Source organism: Diabrotica virgifera, chromosome 9 (assembly GCF_917563875.1).
Source record: "Diabrotica virgifera virgifera chromosome 9, PGI_DIABVI_V3a".
Taxonomy (NCBI): domain Eukaryota; kingdom Metazoa; phylum Arthropoda; class Insecta; order Coleoptera; family Chrysomelidae; genus Diabrotica; species Diabrotica virgifera.
The window spans coordinates 147,368,282-147,392,473 of record NC_065451.1 but is presented as its reverse complement, the minus strand read 5'-3'; the positions used below and the strand labels follow the sequence as shown (position 1 = coordinate 147,392,473).

Below are 24,192 nucleotides of genomic sequence, written 5' to 3'. Positions count from 1 at the left end.
TTAGGATTTAGATTAATGAGCTTAAGTTTTTCAAACAATTGGTAAGAGTTAGATACTGCAAATTGAGGAGTGAAGTTGAATAAGTTTTTCATTGTATTTAATAGGAATTTAGATAAGATAGAAACTTGAGTGTTAATGAAGTTTACAACGGGGCGTATACGAATGTCAACTTTGTGTATTTTTGGCAAACCATACAACCTTGGAACTAAAGGGTTGCTAGGAATTTTGCTGTATGGAGCATCAAATTCAGTGAAAAAATCAGAAAATTGTTTGATGTCTTTAAGTTTTGTGATGAATCTTTTGGTAGGATCTACCGCTATGGAAGTAAAATGATTGCTCTCTAAAAAGGATGTAATTCTGTTGTTATATGTCACGTTCAAGGTTGAGAAGACAGTTACCTTTGTCTGCTTTACTGAAAATTAATTGATGATTTAAGATTTTTTGTTTGATTGATTTTAATGACTTAAGAAAAGAGTTGGCTTTTTTGAAAGAAAGAATATGTTAAAAAGAAGAGTTATTAGAAGAATCAATTGTTGGTTTGAATTTGTTGAGAAAACGGTATCAAGAGTTTCTAATAGATGTTCTGTCTGAAAGGGTTACAGAGAGATTTTGGATAACTATATCTGTCTCGATAGAAAGGTGATCTATGTCTTTGATTGATAAATCTTTAGGAATGGAGTGTTTAAGACCGTAGTTGAGCAATTGTATTTCATCGTTGGAAACATTAATGTTGGTGAGATTTTTTATACGCGGACGGAATTTGAAATCTGAAAACTTTCTGACATTTCTACATCCGAAGCTTGATCGAGCAAAGTTTTAGCTTGAATAAGTTTAATTACTTTTTTATTAAGTCTATTGAATTTAATTGAATTAGAAATTTCCACCTTATCCTGAACATCTGACATAGTTATTAATATTGATACAATCTATTATTTCGACCAAAGAATCATACATTACCTTAAGTTGAGGTAATTTAATCTTCCATAGTGGTCATTGCGTCAGGCCATGGAGTTGGAGTATCTACATTGTAAATGTCGTGTACCCCATCTTCAATGCTATGGCATGCTGGACGAGCCATACAGTCTGTAGTCAACACCCCGAGGTATGAGCGGGAACACAAAGTGTATCAATACTCTTACGCTTATGAAGCGCACCTGGCTCATCATAAGGGCCTTCACATTTTACTCTTTTTCAATTTGTCTTGAGTAAAATGTCTTTAATCTTTCCTGTCAGGCTCTCTTGGCTAACTCTTGTTTCTTATGACCCCGAATGGCGATTAGGTTTCCGAAAGCAGGCGGGTCACTATATTTCCTTCTAATACACCCTCTAGTAACCGAGCTATTACCGGCATAAGTAATCCACCATCTACCGACCAACGGTTCGGGCAGATGAGCTGGTAAATGGCAGGGCAATCTGTTGTCCTGAGACTGAGAAATCGGTCTCGAAGGCGGAGGAACCAAGACAGTGGTCAACGGCATCAGGATGCAGAAGGCAACGGAAAACCACTGCATTAAATATCCAAATGGATTCTCTTGTAAAAAACCATCAATGGCAATGTTTAAAACGAAATATTCCGGAGTAAAATGTTCCCCAATCGGATCTCCGGGGGGAACAGTGGCGAACAAAGTCGTGAAACTTTGAAAATCGTGAAAATAAAGTTATGAGAATAGCTACTTGAAATACAAGAAGCTTGTATGCAGCCAGGAAATTAATAAACGTAACAACAGAAATGAAAAGACTACATGTGAAAATACTTGGTATCAGCGACGTACAGTGGAAAGGATCTGGCAAATGTCCAACTAGAAACGGCATGTTCTACTATTCGGGAACTGATGATACAAACCACCGTTATGACGTCGTAATAATAGTCGAAAGGGAAGTCAACAAATCGGTACTAAGTTTTACCCCATATTCAGAACGAATCATAGCAATCCAACTAAAGTCGAACAAAGGAAAAATTAACATTATTCAAGTCTATGCACCGACAGCGGAGAAAGAAATGCGGATGAGAAAATAGAAGAATTCTACAAGCAACTAGAATACATTCTGGAATCGACCAAAAAAGAAGACGTCACCGTAATCATGGGGGATTTCAACGCTTAAGTTGGTAAGGTGAAAACTGATGGATGCACTGGTGAATTTGGACTTGGACAACGGAACGACCGAGGTGAACGTATGGTACAGTTTTGCCAAGAAAAAAAATTTGTCGTAATGAACACAATGTTCAGATGTTATTTTAAAAAATAAACGATATAAAGGCACACAGGGATTATATGAGCTTTTGTTTAAGAAAAGTCCATCTAATTTTACACCCCGAGATAAAAATAACTATCAAAAAATAGTTGTAGCGACAAATGCTCACAGAAGACATTATAGATCAAGTAACCAGATATATGGTAGTAAATTAACAAAATATAAAAAAAAATAATTGCACCAATAACAAAAGGCAAAGGAATGTTGATGGAAGTAAGCAGTAATAAAATAGATTACATCCACTGGGATGACCCAAATGAACTTGTAGGTAGATTAATGTTATTACTATCATCACAGCTAGCTGGACATACAGGTCATACGAATGAAATAAATTCAATTATTGAAGAACTAAAAGAGGCAACCTGCAAGAATTAATTTTAAAAGAAGAATTATTATAAAATCTCTCAATGATTTGTTCCAAGCTGATTTGATTGATATGCAAAAGTATTCAAAGCCAAATAGAGGTTTTAAATATGTTTTGGTTGTAATAAATTGTTTTTCAAAATTTTTATGGGCTTTACCGCATAAAAATAAAACAGGTGTTGAAGTAGATAAAGGCATGGAGCATGTGTTTAAACAACAAAAACCAAATAATCTTCAAACAGATATGGGAACTGAATTTTTTAATCCACATATGAAAACTGTGTTAAAAAAATATGAAGTAAATCATTACAATGTATATAGTGAAAAAAAGGCTGCTATTGCTGAGCGAGTTATTCGTACTATTAAATCGATGCTTTGGAAAGACTTTAGTTTCAATGGGAACTATAAATGGATTGACAATTTGCAACAAGTTGTAAATGAATACAACAATAAAGTTCACAGGACAACAGGAATGAAACCAGTTGATGTGAAAAAGAAGCATGAAAAACTGTTGTTAAATACTGTATACTACAATCACATTAAATTGTTGATTTGAAAAGTCAAAAATTTCGTATTGGTGATTATGTGCGTATTTCAAAATATCGAGGAGATTTTGATAAGAAATACAATCCAAATTGGTCTAATGAAATTTTTTCTGTTTACAAAATAAAATTAGGAAATCCCATTACATACTTGTTAAAAGATTATAAAGGTGAACAAATTATGGGTGGATTTTATAAAGAGCAGTTACAGAAAGTTAAACACAAAGATAGTTATTTAGTAGAAAAAATATTAAAAAGAAAAGGAAATAAAGTTTTAGTCAAGTGGTTAGGTTTTGATAATTCTCACAACTCATGGATAAACCAAAGAGATGTAATTTAGTGGTGGTGGGGGTAAATAGTTAAAAGTAAAAACATTCTGTATTTGGAAGTAGTAGAAGATAAAGATTTAGAAAATGTTCATTGTTGACGTTCAAGGTTTTTTCTTTCCGACTGAGGATGTTTTTCTCTGTAGAGAAATTGCTGTTTTAAATACTCTTACTGAAAATCATCTTCATAGAATGATTGAACTACCAATCAAAGAAGAAATGCCAAACAAATTATATACCAAGTTTATAGAACAACAATTTAGTAAACAGCATGGCCTGAGCTGGCAACCGTGGCATTTTTATGATTCTCCTCTAAAATATGAAGAAATGTCCAAATTTTTACATGATCATATATTAGACGAGATAATATTAGTGAAAAATTCAGAAACCAAAAATTTTTTGGAGCGGTTTATGGAAAACAATAGATTGTATAGCAGAGGAACCTGATCTACTTCCAGATGCAACAATAAAGAATATTTTTAAATCTCATCCGTGTTTTCAACATATCAATGGGGACTTAAACTGTGCTTTGGATAATGTATATAATATTCATTATTTTTATAAATATTGTAAAAAGAGTTAATAATAAAATATTAAACAAAAAAAAAAGAGTTTTATTATAGGATACACACTAGGTTTGTGTTCAAAGTGTAACCAGACATGAAGCTTGTAAAACAAAATACAGAGCTTGATGTAGAGAATAATTTATTGGAACCAATGGAAAATAAGTTTAACGAGGCATGGAGTGTTGTTTCCTTCAACAATTAGATGTATTATAGTTGGTCCTTCAAATTGTGGTAAGGCAAATGTGATGATAAGTTTATTGGAACATGCTACTGGATTAAAATTTGAAAATGTGTATATTTACTCAAAATCGTTAATGCAACCAAATTATAATTATTTAGAAACCTTACTAGAACCCGTTAAAGGAATAGGATAGCACTTACAGTGGAAGTACTGATATACTGCACCCATCTGAAGCGAAACCTAACTCAATTTTTAACTTTGATGATGTGGCTTGTGATAACCAATATGTTATTCGGGAATACTTCAGTATGTCTCGACATGTTCAAGTAGATCCATTTTATTTGAGTCAGAGTTATGCTAAAATTCCTGAACACCTTATAAGAGACAATGCAAATGTTTTAATTATATTTAAACAATATGATTTAAATTTAAAGCACATTTACAATGACCATGTTGGGACTGACATGAACTTTGAAGAGTTAAAAAACATATGTTCAATATGCTGGAAAGAAAATTATGGATTCTTATCAATTTTTAAAGATAGTGACATAAAGGATGGCCGATATAGAAAAAAAAATTGATCAGTATTTTTTGTTTGAATAAAAAATTATAACTATGAAATAATAAAGAAATTAATAACTTTAAAAAGTATTTTATTATAATTAACCTAATCTATTCAATATTATATATATATATATATATATATATATATATATATATATATATATATATATATATATATATATATATATTACGTCTATAGTACCAAGTGAGCCAGTTTCATGGCGAAATTGCGGTTGAAGTGAGGACCGCGACCAAGTGAGGACCGATATATGGTCCTCACTTGGTACCGGTGTGTAAAATCATTATTTGGCATTGACAATCGTTGTAGAATTATTTTTTACAAGAAAAGAATTGGGTCTCGTTTTGTTGATTATACGTTAAAATACGTATATCGTAGTTCTCAATTCGGCCGCTGTCGGCGTCTTTTCTGGAGTATATTTATTAACAATTCGCTTTGTGGCCCATGTTAAAATATACATCGGAACAAGTGAGGACCAGAAATTTGTCATATATTTTCGCTGGTCCTAGCTTGGCAGTTAGTATATTATTAGTGTTATATTTATGGTATTTTGTGTAAATAAAAATGTCTATTTATAGATTTGATGATATGGAAAATACTGAGCAGCGTTATTTGTTTGATATTTTGAACTCACTTACTATTTCGTAGTTACAGCTAAGAAAACTTTTTGTTTCTCTGACATATTTGCCATCGTTGTCGAGCGTGGGTTCAGTATTTAGTAAATTTATATAATTTGATTGATACGTTTAAGAAGTTGAGGTTAATATTTCGAGAATATAGAAATCAGAGACCACAATTTATTAGTACCTTAAAAATATAATATTATGTAGGTCAATATTTTTAGATCTAAATTTTGAAACAGTATACGTAAAATATAATATCTATATTTATTTGTTAAATAAATGATATAAATGAGTCAAATTAAATAAATTATTAGAAGAATTTTTTTACTAACAACAATATATTTGTTTATGTTAGTAGTATTTTGTATTTTGACAACGGCACCCGGTTTGGGCGTCGAAACGTTAATAAAAATCATTTTTTAATAATATTGTGTGTATCATATTTCCCATTATAAATAGTTAAAATTGTAAAAATGCCACAAGAAAATAGCTTCAGAATAACATATTTATTTGTATTAACAACAATTGTTTGATTCTTGTTGGTAAATTATTGTAAAAAAATTGGTATACTAAATATGTATTTTCTATTAAAAATATTCATTTAATTTAAGGGCCGGCGTAGCTAAGCGGTAGTGTGCTTCACTCGTGTGCTGGTAGGCCGGAGTTCAAATCCTACCGCGCGCCAGCAAGAACAACTAGACATTTTTAAAAATGTTTATAGGCCTCAGGTCGACTCAGCTTGAATAAAATGAGTACCTTGGTTAAAACCAGGGGTAATAGTAGGCGGTTGAAGCGTAGCACTGGCCCTCTTACCTTCCTTGTATACCGTAGGACCTAGATATAGCAGACTACCCTGCTATACTCCCAAAGCCACGTGAGCGGTATAAAACGGGAGACTATTATTATTATAATTTAATAGTAGGTAGAGTGTAGAGGATCCGAGTAGAGGTCGATTTGCACCGATCTCTTTAATGGATCAAAATTATTGGATATGTAATTTAGCATGTTAACAATTAAAAAAAACAAGGGTTGTCCGATCTCATCTTGTTCTAACTTTTTAATTGATTAATAATTAAAAAATGACATTTTCTTATGAGTTTAAAAAAAATTAGACCCGGGCAGATAGTATATGAGATTTTTTAGATCATTCTAAACAAAAAGGTATTTTGTAATTTTTCTCTAAAGTTGACAATTTTAAAGGCTCAAAAACACAAGTAAAAAATATCAGTTTTGTAATCATAAAGTACATAAATTCAAATTCAAACCTTGTTCTATCAGGTCTCGATAAGAATTTTAGCAATGTTTTATTCTAAAACATATTTTTTTAATTGTTAATGAGGAAGGTTTCTTATGGAGAGACGGGCATTAACAACTAAAAAACAATGTTTCAAAATGAAATAAGTCCAAAAGGCTTATCAAGAACTGATAGAATAAGGTTTGAACTTGAATTGAGGTACTTCGTAATTTCACAAATTATGTTTTATATTTAATGTTTTTGAGCCTTGAAAATCGTCATCTTTCGTTATTTTTTCAGTTTTCACTTTCATCTCCGTGCTTGGGAGGTGTAAATCCGGCGGTCCCTCCTACGCCCTGAAAAGGGCCTTACAGGAGTAGTAAGTGAAAGAAAGAAAGAATATCATTTGTCCTAGTGATACACAAAATATTATGTTTCAATATTTTATTTATTAAAACTACTCTAAAACAATAATCAAAATGTATTTTTTGTTATCTTTATTAATAATAAAATGTTTTATTGGACAAAAAGTTATATTAGGAATTGAAATTCATTTTTTGTTGTAGGTTTTTACAATAAATATTTTTATTTTCTCCCATGTTTTATTTGAATAAAGTTCCGTGTTATCTTCTTTCAACATCAAACATTCATTTTTTTGCAGCAATTTTATGTTGAACATGATTCCTAAAATACGTTAGAGCTTTTTCTTTCTGCAAATTGTTCCAAGGTTCCAAAATTTGTTTTTTTCTTTTAAATTACTTTGATTGGATTTATAATATTGTCTTTTTCCTAAAACGAAATACTTTATACAAAACATTGAATACATTTTAGAAAATAGAAGAATTATTTTTTTTTTGTTTCTAGACCACCTTCTATAATCTGTTTTAGTTATAAGAGAGGTAAATCTACATTTCTTAGGCGTACCTACCTGTTTATTTAGGTACAAGAAGTGCTATTATTATTCCTCGTATAATAGATGTATAAATATTAAATATTCACGTCGATATTACTAGGTTTTTCCAGAAAAGTGAATTTTCTTAATTTTGCAATTTAATTGATTGCTTTTAATTGTTTTAAGGCTAAGAGTAAATTATTGTTTATAGTTTATTCTAATTTTTTTAAGACAGAAATATTTATATTTATGAAAATATTTATTAATTCGCATCATTTAATGCCACAATCAAAAACGCCTTAATAGTATCCTAATGACCGGAATAATGTTTTATTCAGGCAAAAATGTTCATAATTTTGGCAGTAGGATTTAAACCAAATATTTATACAGGGTGTTTCATTGGGAAACGGAAATACTTTAATTGTGAATAGAGGTCACCGAGGCGGTTCTAGGTATACTACATTTTTTGCCCTACCGACTTTTATAACCGACTTACAGGGTGTTTTATCGATTTTGCCAATTACTTTCTTAAGCCGTAACTTTAGAACCACCCTGTATATTTTTTTGATATTTGGTACACATATGCCTCATCCAAATCCCAAACGACCAACATACTAATCACAAGAAAAATCCAAGTCCGGATTAACAAAAAATTATAAAGTAATTGTGACCTTAAAACAACACCCTGTATATTAAAATTCTGAAAATCTGTTTGCATGTTTGACAAGAGCACAAAAAACTAAGTCTAACCGTTTGCTTCAATTTTTCGGCCAGACAATTTTATGACTTTAATTTTGAAATTATATTGAATGTTTTAAGAACTCTTTAAAAAGCAGATATTATTAACTTTTAATTATAAATTATTAAAGCTATTGAATAAATACTTACTTTAAAATTAATCAATACTTATTTACCACATTGGAACGACCCAATTATTAATCACAAGAAAAATCCAGGTCCGGATTAACAAAAAAACATAAAGTAATTGTGACCTTGAAAGAGCACCCTGTATATTGACATTTTTAAAATTTGTTTGCACATTTGAAAACACCACAAAAATCTGAGTTTATCGGTTTGCTTTAATTTTTTGTGGAGGAAATTTAATTACTTTAATTTTGAAATTAAATATATTGATACTTTTAAGAACACTGAAATTAAAAAGCAGATTTTTAAAGCACTTTTAACAATAAATTATTAAAGTTATTAAATAAATACCCATTTTAAAAATAATCAATACTTATTTACGACATTCGAACGACCCACTTACAAATCACAACAAAAATCCAGGTCCGGATTAACAAAACAATATCAGGTAATTGTAACCTTGAAACAACACCCTGCATATTCAAATTTTCAAAATGCGTTTGCACATATGTATGAAAAGAGCACAAAAAACTAAGTTTAATCGTTTGCTTAAATTTGTTGGCCAGATAATTTAATGAATTTAATTTTAAAATTATGTCGAAATTTTTAATAACTCTGGGAACTCAATAAAAATTTCGATATAATTTCAAAGGTATTGTCATTAAATTGTCTGCACAAAAAATTAAAGCAGGACCTTAAACTTAGTTTTTCGTGCTCTCTTCAGGTGCAAACGTATTTTAAAAATTTCAATGTACAGGGTGTTTTTTCAAGGTCACAATTACTTTGCATTTTGTTGTTAATACGGACCTGGATTTTCTTGTTATTAGTAAGTGAGTCCTTCTAACGCAGTAAATAATAACTGATTATTTTTAAAATTAGTATTTATTTATTAACTTGAATGATTTATTATTAAAAGTGCTTTAAAATCCTGCTTATTAATTTCAGGGTTCTTAAAAATTTGAATATATTTAATTACAAAATTAATGTTAATAAATTTTTGCACAAAAATCAAAGTGTACCGATAAACTCGGACTTTTGTGGTCTTTTCAAATGTGCAAACAAATTTTAAAAATGCCAATATACAGGGTGTTGTCTCAAGGTCACGATTACTCTATGTTTTTTTGTTAATCCGGACCTGGATTTTTCTTGTGATTAATAATTGGGTCTTTCCAATGTGGTAAATAAGTCTTGGTTCATTTTAAAATGAGTATTTATTCAATAACTTTAATAATTTATAATTAAAAGTTAATAATAATACCTGCTTTTTAACGTTGAGTTCTTAAAAAATTCAATATAATTTAAAAATTAAAGTCAGAAAATTGTCTGGCCGAAAAATCGCAGCACACCATTAGACTTAGTTTTTTGTGCTCTTTTCAAATATGCAAACATATTTTCAAAATTTCAATATACAGGGTGTTTTTTTAAGGTCACAATTACTTTATAATTTTTTGTTTATCCGGACCTGGATTTTTCTTGTGATTAGTATTCCTGTCGTTTGGGTTTTGAATGAGACATATGTGTACCAAATATTAAAAAAATATACAGGGTGGTTCTAAAGTTATGGCTTAGGAAAGAAATGAGCAAAATCGATAAAACACCCTGTAACTCGGATATAAAAGTCGGTAGGGCAAAACATTTAGTATACTTAGAATGGCCTCGGTGACCTCTGTTCACCATTAAAGAATTTCCGTTTCCCAATGAAACACCCTGTATAAAAAGAAAGTGTATTATTTTAGGTCATTTACAATATTTTATTATTATGTTATTAAACTTTATTGCGAAACAGGCAATATATTATAATAAATGCATTTTTGTTATTTTATATTCCAATATACCAAACTAACCTCAAAAGGAAAGTTTCAAATCATTAATATAGTGAGGACGTTTGAGTTGGAATAAATTCATTTTCTCGAGAATAGCCGACTCTGGAGATAAATCCCGAAACAAGTCGATTTTTATTTTTAAATTATAATTTTTTGGCATATATATCATACTAGTGACGTCATCCATCTGAGCGTGATGACTTAATCGATGATTTTTTTTAAATGAGAATAGGGATCGTGTCATAGCTCATTCGAAAGGTTATTCAATGCTCTCTTCACTAATATAAACATTGACATAATTATTTATACAGAGTGCCGAAAATTTTTTTTGCAAGAAATTAATTGGGAAAAAAAGGAGAATGTATATAATTTATTTAATTCAAAATAAATTTTAATGTTCTCCGAAAACAGGGAAAATGTTTATTTGATAAATAAATATTGTTCTTCGCTTAAATTCAATATTAAATCTGTCACCCACATTACATTTGAAAGGGTATTTAATTATTTTTATATTTAAAATAATTTTCCATAATTTTTAAATTCACACAAAGAAGAATATATGTAATTTAGTTAATTCAAAATCCATTGTACTGCTGTCAGAAAACATAAAATAATATTTATATGACAAATAAACATTAATTTTCGCTTCAATTCAATGTTAAATATGCCACCCACCTGCCTCTTGGTAGTTTGAACCTCCAATTTAAGCGAGAAGCAATGTGTATTTGTCATATATAATAGTATATTGTACAACAAGAGAGAAAAAAGACATATTTCTCACGAGCGCAGAAGTTTTTTGGCCGCAAATCAAGCGAGAGAGAAATATGTCATTTTTTCTCGTGTTGTACACTGTACTTTTTCTATGGATGCGTTTTTGTCAAGAGTTCTAATTTCAAAATTAAATAATTTAGGTGCTTTTAGGTATATTATATGCCTAAATTGAAATAAAATACATATATACACATATTTATTTAATATTCTTAATATTTATATACTTTATTTATTTAAAATTATAATTCACAGTTGAATGGTCTTAAAAGGTAATTTTTCACAAGTTTTGACAAGTTTGAACACATTTTATTTGACAAAAATAATTGTGTTTGTATTAGGCATGTTACCATGGAAATGGCGATCCTATGTATGTAAACCGGTGGTGAACCCGTGAGAAAAAATATTTCTCACTCCAATGGCCGACTTTACTCACTGCCTGAGAAATTGTTCGTTTTGAATGTATGTAAGTAGTGAGAGAAGTTACACATTGTATAGCATCCATAGAAAAATATTTTTTCTGTTTTCTGACATGTAATGTAAAATGTATTTTGAATTAAATAAATTACATACATTCTCCTCGTGAGAATTAATTTAATTTAAAAATTACTTTTTTTGACCAACCTGTATAAATAATTATGGTAATGTTTATATTCTTGAAATGAGCATTTAGACACATTTTAAATAAACTATCACTCGACCCCTATTCTCATTTAAAAAAATATCTATTACGTCATCACGCCCAGATGGAGGATGTCACTAGTATGATATAAATATACAGTGAGCACGTAAAGGTTGGAATAAATTCATTTTTTTGAGAATAGACGATTTTGGAAAAAAATCCTGAACAGGTCAATTTTTATTTTTAAATTACGACTTTTTGTGATATATAATATACTAGTGACGTCACCCATCTCGCCGTGAGGACGTAATCGATGATTTTTTTAAATGAAATAGGGATCGTGTGATAGCTTATTTGAAATGGTAATTTAATTCTCTATTCAGTAATATAAATTTTAACATAATTATTTATACAGTGTGTCCAAAAACATTTTTTTTAAATTAAATTTATTGATAAAAAGAAGAATGTGTGGAATTTATTTAATTCAAAATACGTTTTACTGCTATCAGAATATAGGAAAAAATGCTTATTTGGCAATTAAATATTGTTTTTTTTTTGCTTAAATTCAATATTCAAGCAGCCTCCCACCAGCCTCGTGACAGTTTGAACATTTAATTTAAGCAAAAAGCCATGATTTATTTTTCAAATAAACATTTTTTTCTGTTTTCTGAGAGCAGTAAAATGTATTTTAAATTAAATAAATTACATACATTCTTCCTTTTATGTTAATAAATTTAATAAAAAAAATTTTTTTTTGGACAACCTGTATAAATAATTATGTTAATGTTTATATTACTTAATATAGAATTGAATGACCTTTCAAATGAGCTATCACACGACCCCTATTCTCATTTAAAAAAATCATCGATGACGTCATCACGCCCAGATGGGTGACGTCACTAGTATGATATATATACCAAAAAGTCGTAATTTAAAAAAAAATTGACCTGTTTCCGGATTTTTTTCCCAAAGTCGTTCATTCTCGAGAAAATGAATTTATTCCAACCTTTACGTGCTCATATATGCCAAAAAAGTGCAATTTAAAAATAAAAATCGACATGTTTAGGGATTTTATATACGATAAATATAATTTGGTATTATTTCCAAATAAAAGAAAGTCAAGAAACATAACAAAAATGATGACTAACGAATTCCAAAGAAGGGGAAAGGAGGGCAGACGATGGACATGGACAGTAGATGAAATATTGAAGAAGTGTTGGCACAGCTCCAGTTTTCGGTTATATCAAAACAATTAATTCATTTTTACACAACACACAAAACAATTTTATTTTTTTAAGGTTAACAATAAGTTTATTCTCGTTTGTGAATAAGATCTATACAATTACAACTAATTATGACTGCACAGCTGATTAATACCCACTATTTTTTTATTTCTAAAAGGATTCTCCAATTCAACAAACAAGACGTGCTTACTTTCAAAATCATCAAAATGGCCAATTCAGCCTATTACATTTTCTTAAATTATTTCAGTGAGTGTAAAAGTCATTAACCAATATTAAATTAAACAAATCATGAATATTGAAGAATTTAAAACAAACAATAGTTGTTTTTCTCTCAATTATTTTTTTCAGAGGTATAATAACTTATTCGGTTTTTCACCGGGTATTACTTTAAAATGAGAGAATATACAACATTAACGATAATAATACATATATGCAAGCGAGAACTGAATAATTCACAAAAAATACGAAAACAGACGGAGGAAATGGGAGGATCAACGAAGAAAAGACGAGGCAGGCCAAATCAAAAATGGAAGTAGAACCTAATAAAGCTACTTGATCCCATTTAGAATTAACATCAACTGTACCACCACCACCCATCAAATTTAGAGCTACAAGTACCTATAGTTTAATTTTTTAGAGAAATTTAAGACACATCCTTTAAAAGAAAAAGATTAATTTTTATAAAAAGAATAAAATAAAAATACTCTAATAAAAATGGAGTCCGGCACTGATATCGAATAAGCACACATGCTTTTTGATCGATCCTGACAAATAGTAAATTTAACTTACAAAAACCAATCATAGTATTCTTACACTACGTTAACATCAAGTATAATAGTGTTAGTTAAGTGTGTATAGAAAAACATTTTCTGTGAGTACATATTTTTCTATTAATAAGTATTTCATAACCAAAGAATTTTATAAAACCGTCAATAAACAACACCAGTCACTAATCGACACCAATTTTTTGTCTTTAAAGACAATTACCAAAATCCGTAGCGGAACAGGTCCGTACTTAGGAAAATCAAATGGTGTTGAGAAATGGAATTCGACGTCACTAATAATAGCGATGAATCATTATCGCAATCCACATCACAAAAACCTTTATCTTACTCTGCTGCAGCTAGTAGACAAAAAGAAACAATCTATCCATCCAAGCTACAAGCAGTAGTTTTTAATTCTCTCAACGATGTTAAATTAGAGGAATACTTGTTAGCGGTAGTAGCTTTAGTTAGTCCAAAACACATTATTTTTTCATCAAGAATCACCAACAATCGTATCTGTATCTATTTCTCAACCAAACAAGTCGTAGATGAATTTTTTTCAAACAGTAGAGGTTTCATCACTGTAAACAATACACAAATTCAAGTCCGTAGACTAATTACTCCAAGTGAAAGACTCCTAATATCCAATGTTTCTCCCACTATCCCGCATAAGGTAATAGAAAACGAACTACTGCTCTTAGGGCTAAAACCAACTTCATCAATGTCATTTTTGCGAATAGGAACCAACAATCCTGAATACAAACATGTACTCAGTTTCCGTCGACATATTTACGTATCTCCACCCACAGGTCCAATTTCCGATACCATTTTAATAACTCATGAAGATACTACAAATCGAATTTTTTTGACATTAGACAACTTATGTTTCATTTGCAAACAACATGGCCATATTTCCAGTAGTTGCTCAGTAAATGTAAATCACTCAGAAACAGCTGTGCCAACTGCTACACTTTCAAACAGAAACGAACCTAGTACAGTAACTTCAACAGAAACGACTGCTATTACACCTTCAACAACATGCACTTCTACAAACATATCAAATAATTCAACGCCACTAACAAAAATATTATCTACAGCCAACCTATCACCTCTTGATACATCAACTACAGATAATACAATGCCAGTGATATCTAAACCAAATATATCCACCTCATCAGCCCCCTCACCTCACATAGTCATAACTAACCAGCCTTCATCTTCCAGTCTAAGCAATAATTCTTGCTCGGTTAATGAAAAATAAAGAGAATCCAGCACTAAAAGAATTTAGCGTATCCAACGAAGAAAATACATCTAAATCATCCTCCAAACGAACTGTATCTGAAGCAATATCACCCCCGATTGAGACATCAGCTAGTGACGATGTATTTTCAAAGCCAACTCAGAAACAAAAAAGAATAAAAACAAAAATATCAACAATACCATTAGAAACGCTAATGCAACCAATTAAAGAATTATTCAATTCCGAAAAGCAAATATTAACTTTTGAGGAAACAGTTGATTTATTTGAAAACGCTCATGGAACAAAAGATGTTATCAGCGTTGTAAATAAATATACAGTAGACATTCTAGGATTTAAAAAACTCATAACCAAAATTCATTCATATACATCCGAACGCTCATTAAAATTGAAATGTACAAAGCTTAACAAAAAAATTACGAGACAGCTCACAAAAGACAACTACGAGGATGAAGAACCTGACACGGATACATCGACTGAATTATCCCAGGAGCTGAACATTCAATAATTATAACTATAACATTCAACAAACTAACAAAATTTTCTAAATCCTATCATATATATACAGACGCTTCTAAAACATCTACTAGAGTTGGGGCAGCTGTCATTACTCCAAATAGTACACTTGAGTATAAACTACCATCCTTAAGCTGTATACATACTGGCGAGCTATACGCCATCTATCAATCTCTCGTTCATATTAACTCCAGTAATATATCCAATGCTCTTATAATTACCGATTCCCTCAGTTCCATCCATACCATTAACCAACTGTACACGAAGCATCCAATTGCTTTCCTAATTAAAAAAGAACTAGCTACCATTCAAAACAACAACCATATTGTACAATTCCTATGGGTTCCTTCACACATTGGCCTCCAAGGAAATGAAGCGGCGGATCGGACAGCCCAACAAGCCAGGGACAGTGAAACCGCGAGTGAAGTGAGACGTGTAGTTCTTAATGATTTAAAATCATTTATTAAAGTGAAAGTCAAAAATCTGTGGCAAAACCAGTGGGACAGTTCAACTTCAAAACTTCGCGAAGTGAAAACGTTTGTAAAACCGTGGAAATCTCAAATTCACAACAGAACTCACCATGACATTGTTACTCGCCTTCGTCTAGGACATACCCGACTTACCCACGGATACATAATTGGTCACACTAATCCCACTTTATGTGAAAACTGTAATATCCCACTAAGTGTTAAGCATGTACTTGCAGAGTGTCCAAAATACCAGTTGCAGAGACAGAACAACCACATCATCGGATCAACAAGTGAAATCTTAGGAGAAAATTGTAAAATTGAACACTTGGTAAAATTCCTTAAAGATATCAATGTATTTAACAAAATCTAACATCTGTAAATAAATTACCTTATGTATATGTATATGTCGCTAATAACCTCCGAGGTTGATGCGACTATTTTGTAAAATAATAAAAAAAAAACTCTAATAAAATAGAAACAACTTACCTGCAAATTTAAGTCGCCTCAGACTTCTTATTTTATTTAAAATTTGTTTCAATTGTAATTTCCTAACTTCACATTAAAAACTAAACACGATAACACGAATATAATATCTCAATATTATGTAGTTGTTCTAAAAATAGATTTACCCCACTTACATTATTTGGTGGGTCTCACTTAGCGCGCTGTATATCCATCGAGGACCTCACTTGGTTACATTTCAGGTAAAAACTCATGCGGTCCTCTCTTTGATAGTTCTTTAGTTGGTCCTCACATGGTAACAATATATTCCAAAAAAAAACTTCTTCCCTAATAATATTTTCGGAGTATATTGGTGAAAAACACTTTCGATATTATTCAAACATTATATAAATCTGAATGCGACTCACGTATTATGTCTATTTAATGGTGTCCTCATTTGGTAGGGTAATCGGTGAGGTCTCACTTTGATAGCTGGCCGTAAATATATATATATATATATATATATATATATATATATATATATATATATATAAGTATATATATATAATATATATATATAAATTAACTTACATTATATTTATTAGCTTTATTTTATATAAGTAAAGTTCTATTTCTTCTCTCTGTTCCTCGGAGGACCGTACATCAGAGGATCTGAAATGAAATAGATAATAGTTAGCTTTTATAATTCTAGTAGGAAACACAAAGCACCTACTTTTCATTGTGGTGTCCTCTGAGTTAGAAAATGCTCTATGTCCTCATAGTCATCATCGTGCAACTCCACCACAGGAGTACTGCTTGTACTTGTACTAGGTTTTATTTTCTTATTTGCTGACGTTCCCTGGATGTAGAGCGTCCTCTTTATACCTGCATTTGTTTGGATTTGCTGTTGTTTTTCGAACTCCTCATATTCGTCGTCAATTTGGTTGAAGCGATATCTTTTTACCGCTCCTTCTACTTTTTGGAATTCTCCCTCTGATTGAATTTTTGTCCGCATGTAGCGGATTGGAAGATTTCCAAATTTTCTTTTTAGGTGTTTCGAATTGGGTGTGTATGACAGCATGACAAAAATCCTGTCTTTCTTCAGTGAGATATCTTTGACGCCAAATCTAAAAATAATGAATGTAAATTATAATAAAAATGTAATAAATAGAATACAGGAAAAAAACATTAGTAAGAGTCCATAAAACAAGAATTAAAAAATGAAATAAATATAAATTTGTACATAGACATAAACAAATAACGATGAAAATGTAATAAATAATAAAATAAAATAATTACAGATATGGTGAATAAGCAGAAAAAAATATAAATAATAAAATTATACTTACATGAACAGCTCCCTCATGATTATCAATGCCGTCTCTATTGGAGAATTGACGGGATCCTCTGTTAAGATGACTAGTTGTGATGGAATTCCTGCCATGATGTACGTTGTTTTCAATGTAATTGCTGCTAACAATTTGATTAGTCTTAAACAGTTGTCTGTATTTATAGCGAGAAAAGGAGATAAAAAATATTTAACATTAATATGACTTTGTAAGATATTGATAAATTTATATTTTTAAAACAATCATGCAATCACATCGAAAACAACTTATTTACACCAAGGTAACCTTTCTAATCGATAAAAATACCGTAAGTTTGAATAACAACTCATTTGCGTCAGAGTCGTCCTTTCTGACCTGATAAAAATATCAATCACGTTAAAATAACAACGTGTTTGCATGATTATTGATAAGTTTGAACTACTTGACCCCAAAATTTAATCACGTTTTAATAACAAGTAGTTACATGATTATTGATAAATTTTTATTTATATGACCTTAAAATATACTCACGTTGAATAACAAATAAGACAAAATACGTCAATTGTTATCTGATTACCATAAACTATAAATTGAGAGCATCTTCATATTTGTGTTATATTTCGAGTTCAACAGTGCGAAATAACAGTAAGAAAAAATGAACAGCCAGCACGTAGTCGATGAATTGTCCAGACAAGTAGTGGAGAAAGTAGAAGCAGTAAGTAGATTAATTAAGAGAAAAACTGATTTACAAAATTTAATAGGATATTTGAAAAACAAATTTTTATCTTAAAGAAATGTTTAAAAATAGGGCTCATTGTGTTAAAAATTTTCATTGTATTGAAGCAAATTTATCCATTCTTAAAACATATCTTGAAAACTTAAAGAACAGACTGAATGCTCAAAAAACTCTTAAAAGGTGTTTATTGTGGCAGGAGCTAGAATCTTGTTTTAAAAGTAGAATAAAAACCGGTATGGTAGTTAATTTAAAATTTAAAGAACCCAAAACGGTTTTGGAAAAAGCTTTTAGGAGTTTTTCAATTCAAGTTAGGAAAAATTTGTTATCATGCTTTTTAAAAGTTAATTTTGTTTTTTATGCTATTTATATCAAACCACAAAATGGGGAAACTTCTGTTAAACATTTTTCAACCAAAAATGCAATAATTGATCAAAATACAAACCTCAAGGATTGGTATAAAATTAATTGTATAGATAGGATTTAAAAAAAATTGGATGAGTTTCAAGAAAGAGATAGTGGGTATAATCCAATACTACTTGGAGGTATTTCCACGTATATTGAATTACCTAAATATATCAGAAATACAAAAAGTGTAATTAACATTAAAAATTTTGATCCTTATTGTTTTCTTTGGTCGATTGTTGCAGCGTTACACCCTACTAAAACGAATGTTTCACGAACACAATCTTATCCTCATTTCATCAAGATATTAAAGTATAATAATATTAGTTTCCCCATTGACATAAAAGATATACCTAAATTTGAAAATTTAAATAAACTTTCCATAAATGTTTTTACAACAAAAGGAACGGGAAAGGAAATTTTACCTTTGTTATTAAGTAAGACTAATTTTTCTCCTCGTATAAATTTACTTTTAATTAGTTCTCAAGATAGTAGTGCAAATAATAGTAGTGATGAGGATGATGGTCTTCTCTGTAGAAACGGTCTATTTCATTTTGCTTATATTAAAAATATCTCAAGATTGTTAAATAAATAGGTCAAAAATACTAAAAATAAAAAATGGTTTTGTGAGAGATGTTTTAATCACTTTAGTAACGATACACATTTACAAAATCATTTAGAGGACTGTATTAACTCTAATTCAGTTAAGATGATTTTACCAACTGAAGAAAATTATATTATGAAATTTAAAAATTATAAACATAAAGAACTTGTTCCTTTTGTTATTTATGCTGATCTTGAAAGTATTCTTATAAAATGCACTGATGATAATAGTAACCGTACTACAAAAACTCATTTGTCTCAAAAGCATGAGGCTTTCAGTATAGCATATTATTTTAAATCTTCTTATAATGATTCTTTATCATACTATAAATCATATACAGGTCCTGACTGTCACGTGTGGTTTGTAAGAGAACTTGAAAGTATAGCTAAAAGGATAACTAGAGAAAATTTGCTACAAAGTTTTAAAAAGTTAGCAGTTAATGGATAAAGTTAGAAATCATTGTCATATTACTGGAGTATATCGAGGTAGCGCACACAGAGCTTGTAATTTGAACTATAAAAATTCCCATACAATTCCAGTAATATTTCATAATCTCTCTGGTTATGATGCGCACTTTATTATTAAAAGCCTTAATACTACGGTTAAAGGTAATATATCATTACTTCCCTTAAACAAAGAGAAATATATATCATTTACCAAATATATTCAAGATAGGGATATTAGTTTTAGATTCGTAGATTCTTTTAGATTTTTGTCTGATTCATTGGATAAACTTTCCTCTACTCTAGATGATAGTCAAAAACAAATAACAGGCAGATATTTTAAAGATGATTTTAAATTTAATTTAGTTAAAAGAAAAGGTGTTTCCCTTATGAATATCTAGATAATTGGAATAAGTTGCAAGATACTTGCTTACCTCCTATTGATAATTTCTTTAGTAAAATTAATAATGAAGGAATAACTGATGAAAACTATCGACATGCTTGTAATGTTTGGAACACTTTTGAGATAAAAAATTAGCAAGAGTACGCTGCATTATTTTACTTTACCAGGATTAGCATTTGACGCCATGTTAAAAGTAACAAATGTAGAACTATAACTTTTAACAGATATTGAAATGGTTTTGTTCTTTGAAAAGGCAAAACGAGGAGGAGTATCACAATGTAGTAATAGATATGCAGAAGCTAACAATAAATACATGGAGGATTTGAATGGATATCCCAAGAGTAAATTTATAATGAGAGAATATTAGATTGTCCTGAAGATAGTGAATATGGATACATGCTTGAAGTGGACCTTGAGTATCCGAAAGAACTTTTTAATTCACATAAAGATTTACCACTGTGCCCAGAACACATAACTGCACCAACTTCTGAAACTACCATTAAAAAACTGTTAGTAACGTTGTATGATAAAAAAGTATGTCATTCATTATATATATTTAAAATAAGTTATTGGGTTGGGACTGAAACTTACTAAGGTTCATCGATGTTTAAAATTTAAACAGTCAGCTTGGTTAAAACCCTATATCGATTTCAACATTGAATTGAGAAAGGAGAGTAAAAATGAATTTGAAAAAAATTTATTTAAACTTTTTATAAACGCTCCCTACGGTAAAAGTATTAAGAATGTCCGAAAATATAAAGATATAAAAATTGTAAATATATTTATGGTAGATATTGTGCCAACTACTACATTTCCCAACCGAATTTTCATAGTTGTACCATATTTGATGAAAATATGGTCATAATTGAAATGCAAAAACAAAAAATTAAGTTTAATAAACCTATTTACATTGGAATGTGTATGTTAGATATTTCGAAAACAATTTTGTATGACTTTCATTATAATTATATTAAAAATAAATTTCAAGAGAAAGCAAAATTACTATACACTGACACAGATAGTTTAATTTATCAGCTGTATATTGACGATATATATAATGATATGAAAAATGATATTCACAAGTTTGACACATCAGAGTACACTGAAAATAATGTCTATAACATTCCATTAAAAAATAAGAAAGTATTAGGTTTGATGAAAGATGAAAACAAAGGTCAAATCATGACGCATTTCATAGGATTAAGATAAAAAATGTATTCAATTAAAACCTTAAATCAGACCAAAGAAGTAAAAAAAGCAAAATGAATAAAGAAATCAGCTTTAAAGAAGCTAACTTTTGATGAATATTATACATGCTTGATGAAAGCATGATGTATTTACAGTCCATCAACGTAAAGTTGCTTTAAGTCCATACGATGATAAAAGAATAGTTCTGTTTTTCGGCATCGACACTCTCCCATGGGGGTTCAATGATAAGTAATTTTAAATGATTTTTAGACTCAACGTTTTAATAATGAAGTAAAGGTCTCATCAAAATGTTCTCATGATAAAGTTTTTAAGCACTGACAAGCATTTTTTAATTCTTATACACTCGATGTTTTCACAATAAAGTAAATGCCTCATTCTTTATTAAACATTTTTTGATAGTACGTTTTTTTAAGTCATTTGATATATTTTTTTGTACATCGTTTTTTACTCTATCTAATTAATCTACAAATCAGAAAACAGATTCTGTATGGTGTGGTAAGTTATTCTATTTCACATATACCTTGTACAATATAGTTATATAATTTTTTCTTTAGAAAAGTTTCCAAACACAATGGAAAAAAGTTTTTACTGACCAAAACAGATTTGCAAAGTTAAAATCTAATACAAGAAAAAAATAATACCACAAACTCAACCTACTACTTCTATCACAATGAATGGAACGTTATGGTGTCCAAACTGTAAAATATTCTTTTGTTTTTGTAAAACATCTTTGGATAGGCATGAAGATCGTTTACCAGACTTGTAGTGTTATGAAACCTTACCTAACTCTTAAGGTATACCAGTAGTCTCAAAACAAAATATTTGTTACTAATTATTTTCATATTTTGATTTTAGGCTTTCGATGATCCTCTGATTCCATACACAGTGAGAGGACATAAAAGAATAAAGCACTCCCTGGTAACTAATGAAGAATTTACTTATACGGACCAGTATGGATCCCTAATATGGGAATGGAATCCATACCATTCACAACATTTGGTATGGGCGCGATATAATGATGCGGTTACTAGGGAGTACTGGCGACGGGTACGAAAACACCTCAATTATAATCTTGAACTTTATAAATTTTATAGAATATTAAAAATCGTATTTGTTAAATAAATTTAAAATATATAAATCTCATATTGTTTTATTTACCCATTCATATACATACATACAGTGCTAGTCAAAAGTCCGTACCCCCCCTCGTATCTTTTGAACGGTTATACCTATAATAGTGAAATTTGGAGATAGGAAATAAACGGACGTAAGCTTCTTAACTAGTCATGACAGGTGACGTAATAGTGACAGATGACTTTACAGCGCCACTGTGACAGATAATTTTAAATGGGACCTTATGGCAAGTGACACCTCGTTTGAAAGGTATTGAAAATACCTATTCAGTCATACTAATATTGTTTAAGTTTAAGCTAATTTTGACGAATTAATGAAATAAATATAAAATTGTAGTTTCATTTAATTAATTCAAAATTCAAAATTCCGCCTATGATTACTTGTCAAAAAGGTTGACGTTGACGTAAAAACTACTAGAGAATCGAAAAACGTCAACTTTTTTGACAAAAAAAACCATAGGCGTACATTTGAATTTTTATTAATTAAATGCGAAGCTACAATATTATATTTATTTAATTTATTCACCAAAATCAAAATCAACTAAAACACAAAAAAATTAGTATGGCTGAGTAGGTATTTTGAATACCTTTCAAACGAGGTATCACTTGCCATAAGGTCCCATTTAAAATTATCGGTCACAGTGGCTCTGTAACGTCATCTGTCACTATTACGTCACCTGTCATAACTAGTTAAGAAGCTTACGTCAGTTAATTTCCTCCATCCAAATTTCACTATTATAGGTAAAACCGTTCAAAAGATAAGAGGGGGGGTACGGACTTTTGACTAGCACTGTATATCATTATATATTTAAAACCAATTAAGTAGTTCTAATTTCTACACGATTCACCAGTAAAGATTAGACTGGGCTAGGCTAGGCTAGACAGATTTTTTTTATAAGACTAAGCATGGCATACATCAACATCAAAACAAAAAATAGAAAGAAAAAATCCAAGTCTACATCTAAAATTTATTTTTATCGCCCTGTACAAATTTAATAAGAAGAAGAGGAGATGAAGCGATAAGCGATGAGTTTTACACTCGACATACAGGGTGGCCCCTTTGAGGAAAAGAATAAGAGATCAACAAATAAACGACCACTTCTTACAATCCTCTGGTCATTGCCTATCACTTCTTTTACTTCTTCAACAGCTACCTTTTAGCCATTGTCGATCACCTCTTAAAGGTACATACAATACCTTTTACAGGTAACAAATAAACAGGTGTCAACTCTTCGGAAAAGAAGAAGAGATCTAGAGATAAGCGATGAGTTCTTACAACCCTCTGGTCATTGTTGCTTACTTCTTCGGGAAAGAAGAAGAGATCTAGAGATAAGCGATGAGTTCTTACAACCCTCTGGTCATTGCTGATCACTTCTTCGGGAAAGAAGAAGAGATCTAGAGATAAGCAATGAGTTCTTACAACCCTTTGGTCATTGTTGATCACCTCTTGTACTTCTTGTACACCCCCAAGGTCAAAGGAGGCTCTTATGTCCATCAGCTTCGGAGACCGTGATGGACAGGTTACCAAACTGATCCAGTAACCCGCTTGCTTATCTACTTTCCCCCCCTTTTCACTTTCCAAAAATCCGCCTTGTTGTTTT

General features: G+C 30.3%; 2 protein-coding genes across 3 annotated transcripts; one reads left to right on the top strand and one right to left on the bottom strand.

Annotated features, from left to right (window-relative positions):
- Positions 1 to 17,058: 17,058 nt before the first annotated feature.
- LOC126892414 (uncharacterized) lies at positions 17,059 to 18,048 on the bottom strand. The gene is made up of 2 exons (XM_050661943.1): positions 17,683 to 18,048; positions 17,059 to 17,460 (listed from the first exon to the last, which is right to left on the bottom strand). Exons 1-2 carry the CDS (start codon positions 17,775 to 17,777, stop codon positions 17,070 to 17,072), a joined length of 486 nt encoding a protein of 161 aa, XP_050517900.1. The 5' UTR covers positions 17,778 to 18,048; the 3' UTR covers positions 17,059 to 17,069.
- A 162-nt stretch (positions 18,049 to 18,210) lies between these two features.
- LOC126892416 (uncharacterized) lies at positions 18,211 to 22,598 on the top strand. Of its 2 annotated transcripts, none has more exons than XM_050661946.1 (2): positions 18,211 to 18,376; positions 22,314 to 22,598. In XM_050661946.1, the coding sequence occupies exons 1-2, from the start codon at positions 18,317 to 18,319 to the stop codon at positions 22,578 to 22,580; spliced, it is 327 nt and encodes a 108-aa protein (XP_050517903.1). In that variant the 5' UTR covers positions 18,211 to 18,316; the 3' UTR covers positions 22,581 to 22,598. The 2 variants fall into 2 exon arrangements, with proteins under 2 accessions (XP_050517903.1, XP_050517902.1); XM_050661945.1 differs by lacking the exon at positions 18,211 to 18,376 and adding an exon at positions 21,967 to 22,252.
- The last annotated feature ends 1,594 nt before the right edge of the window (positions 22,599 to 24,192 follow it).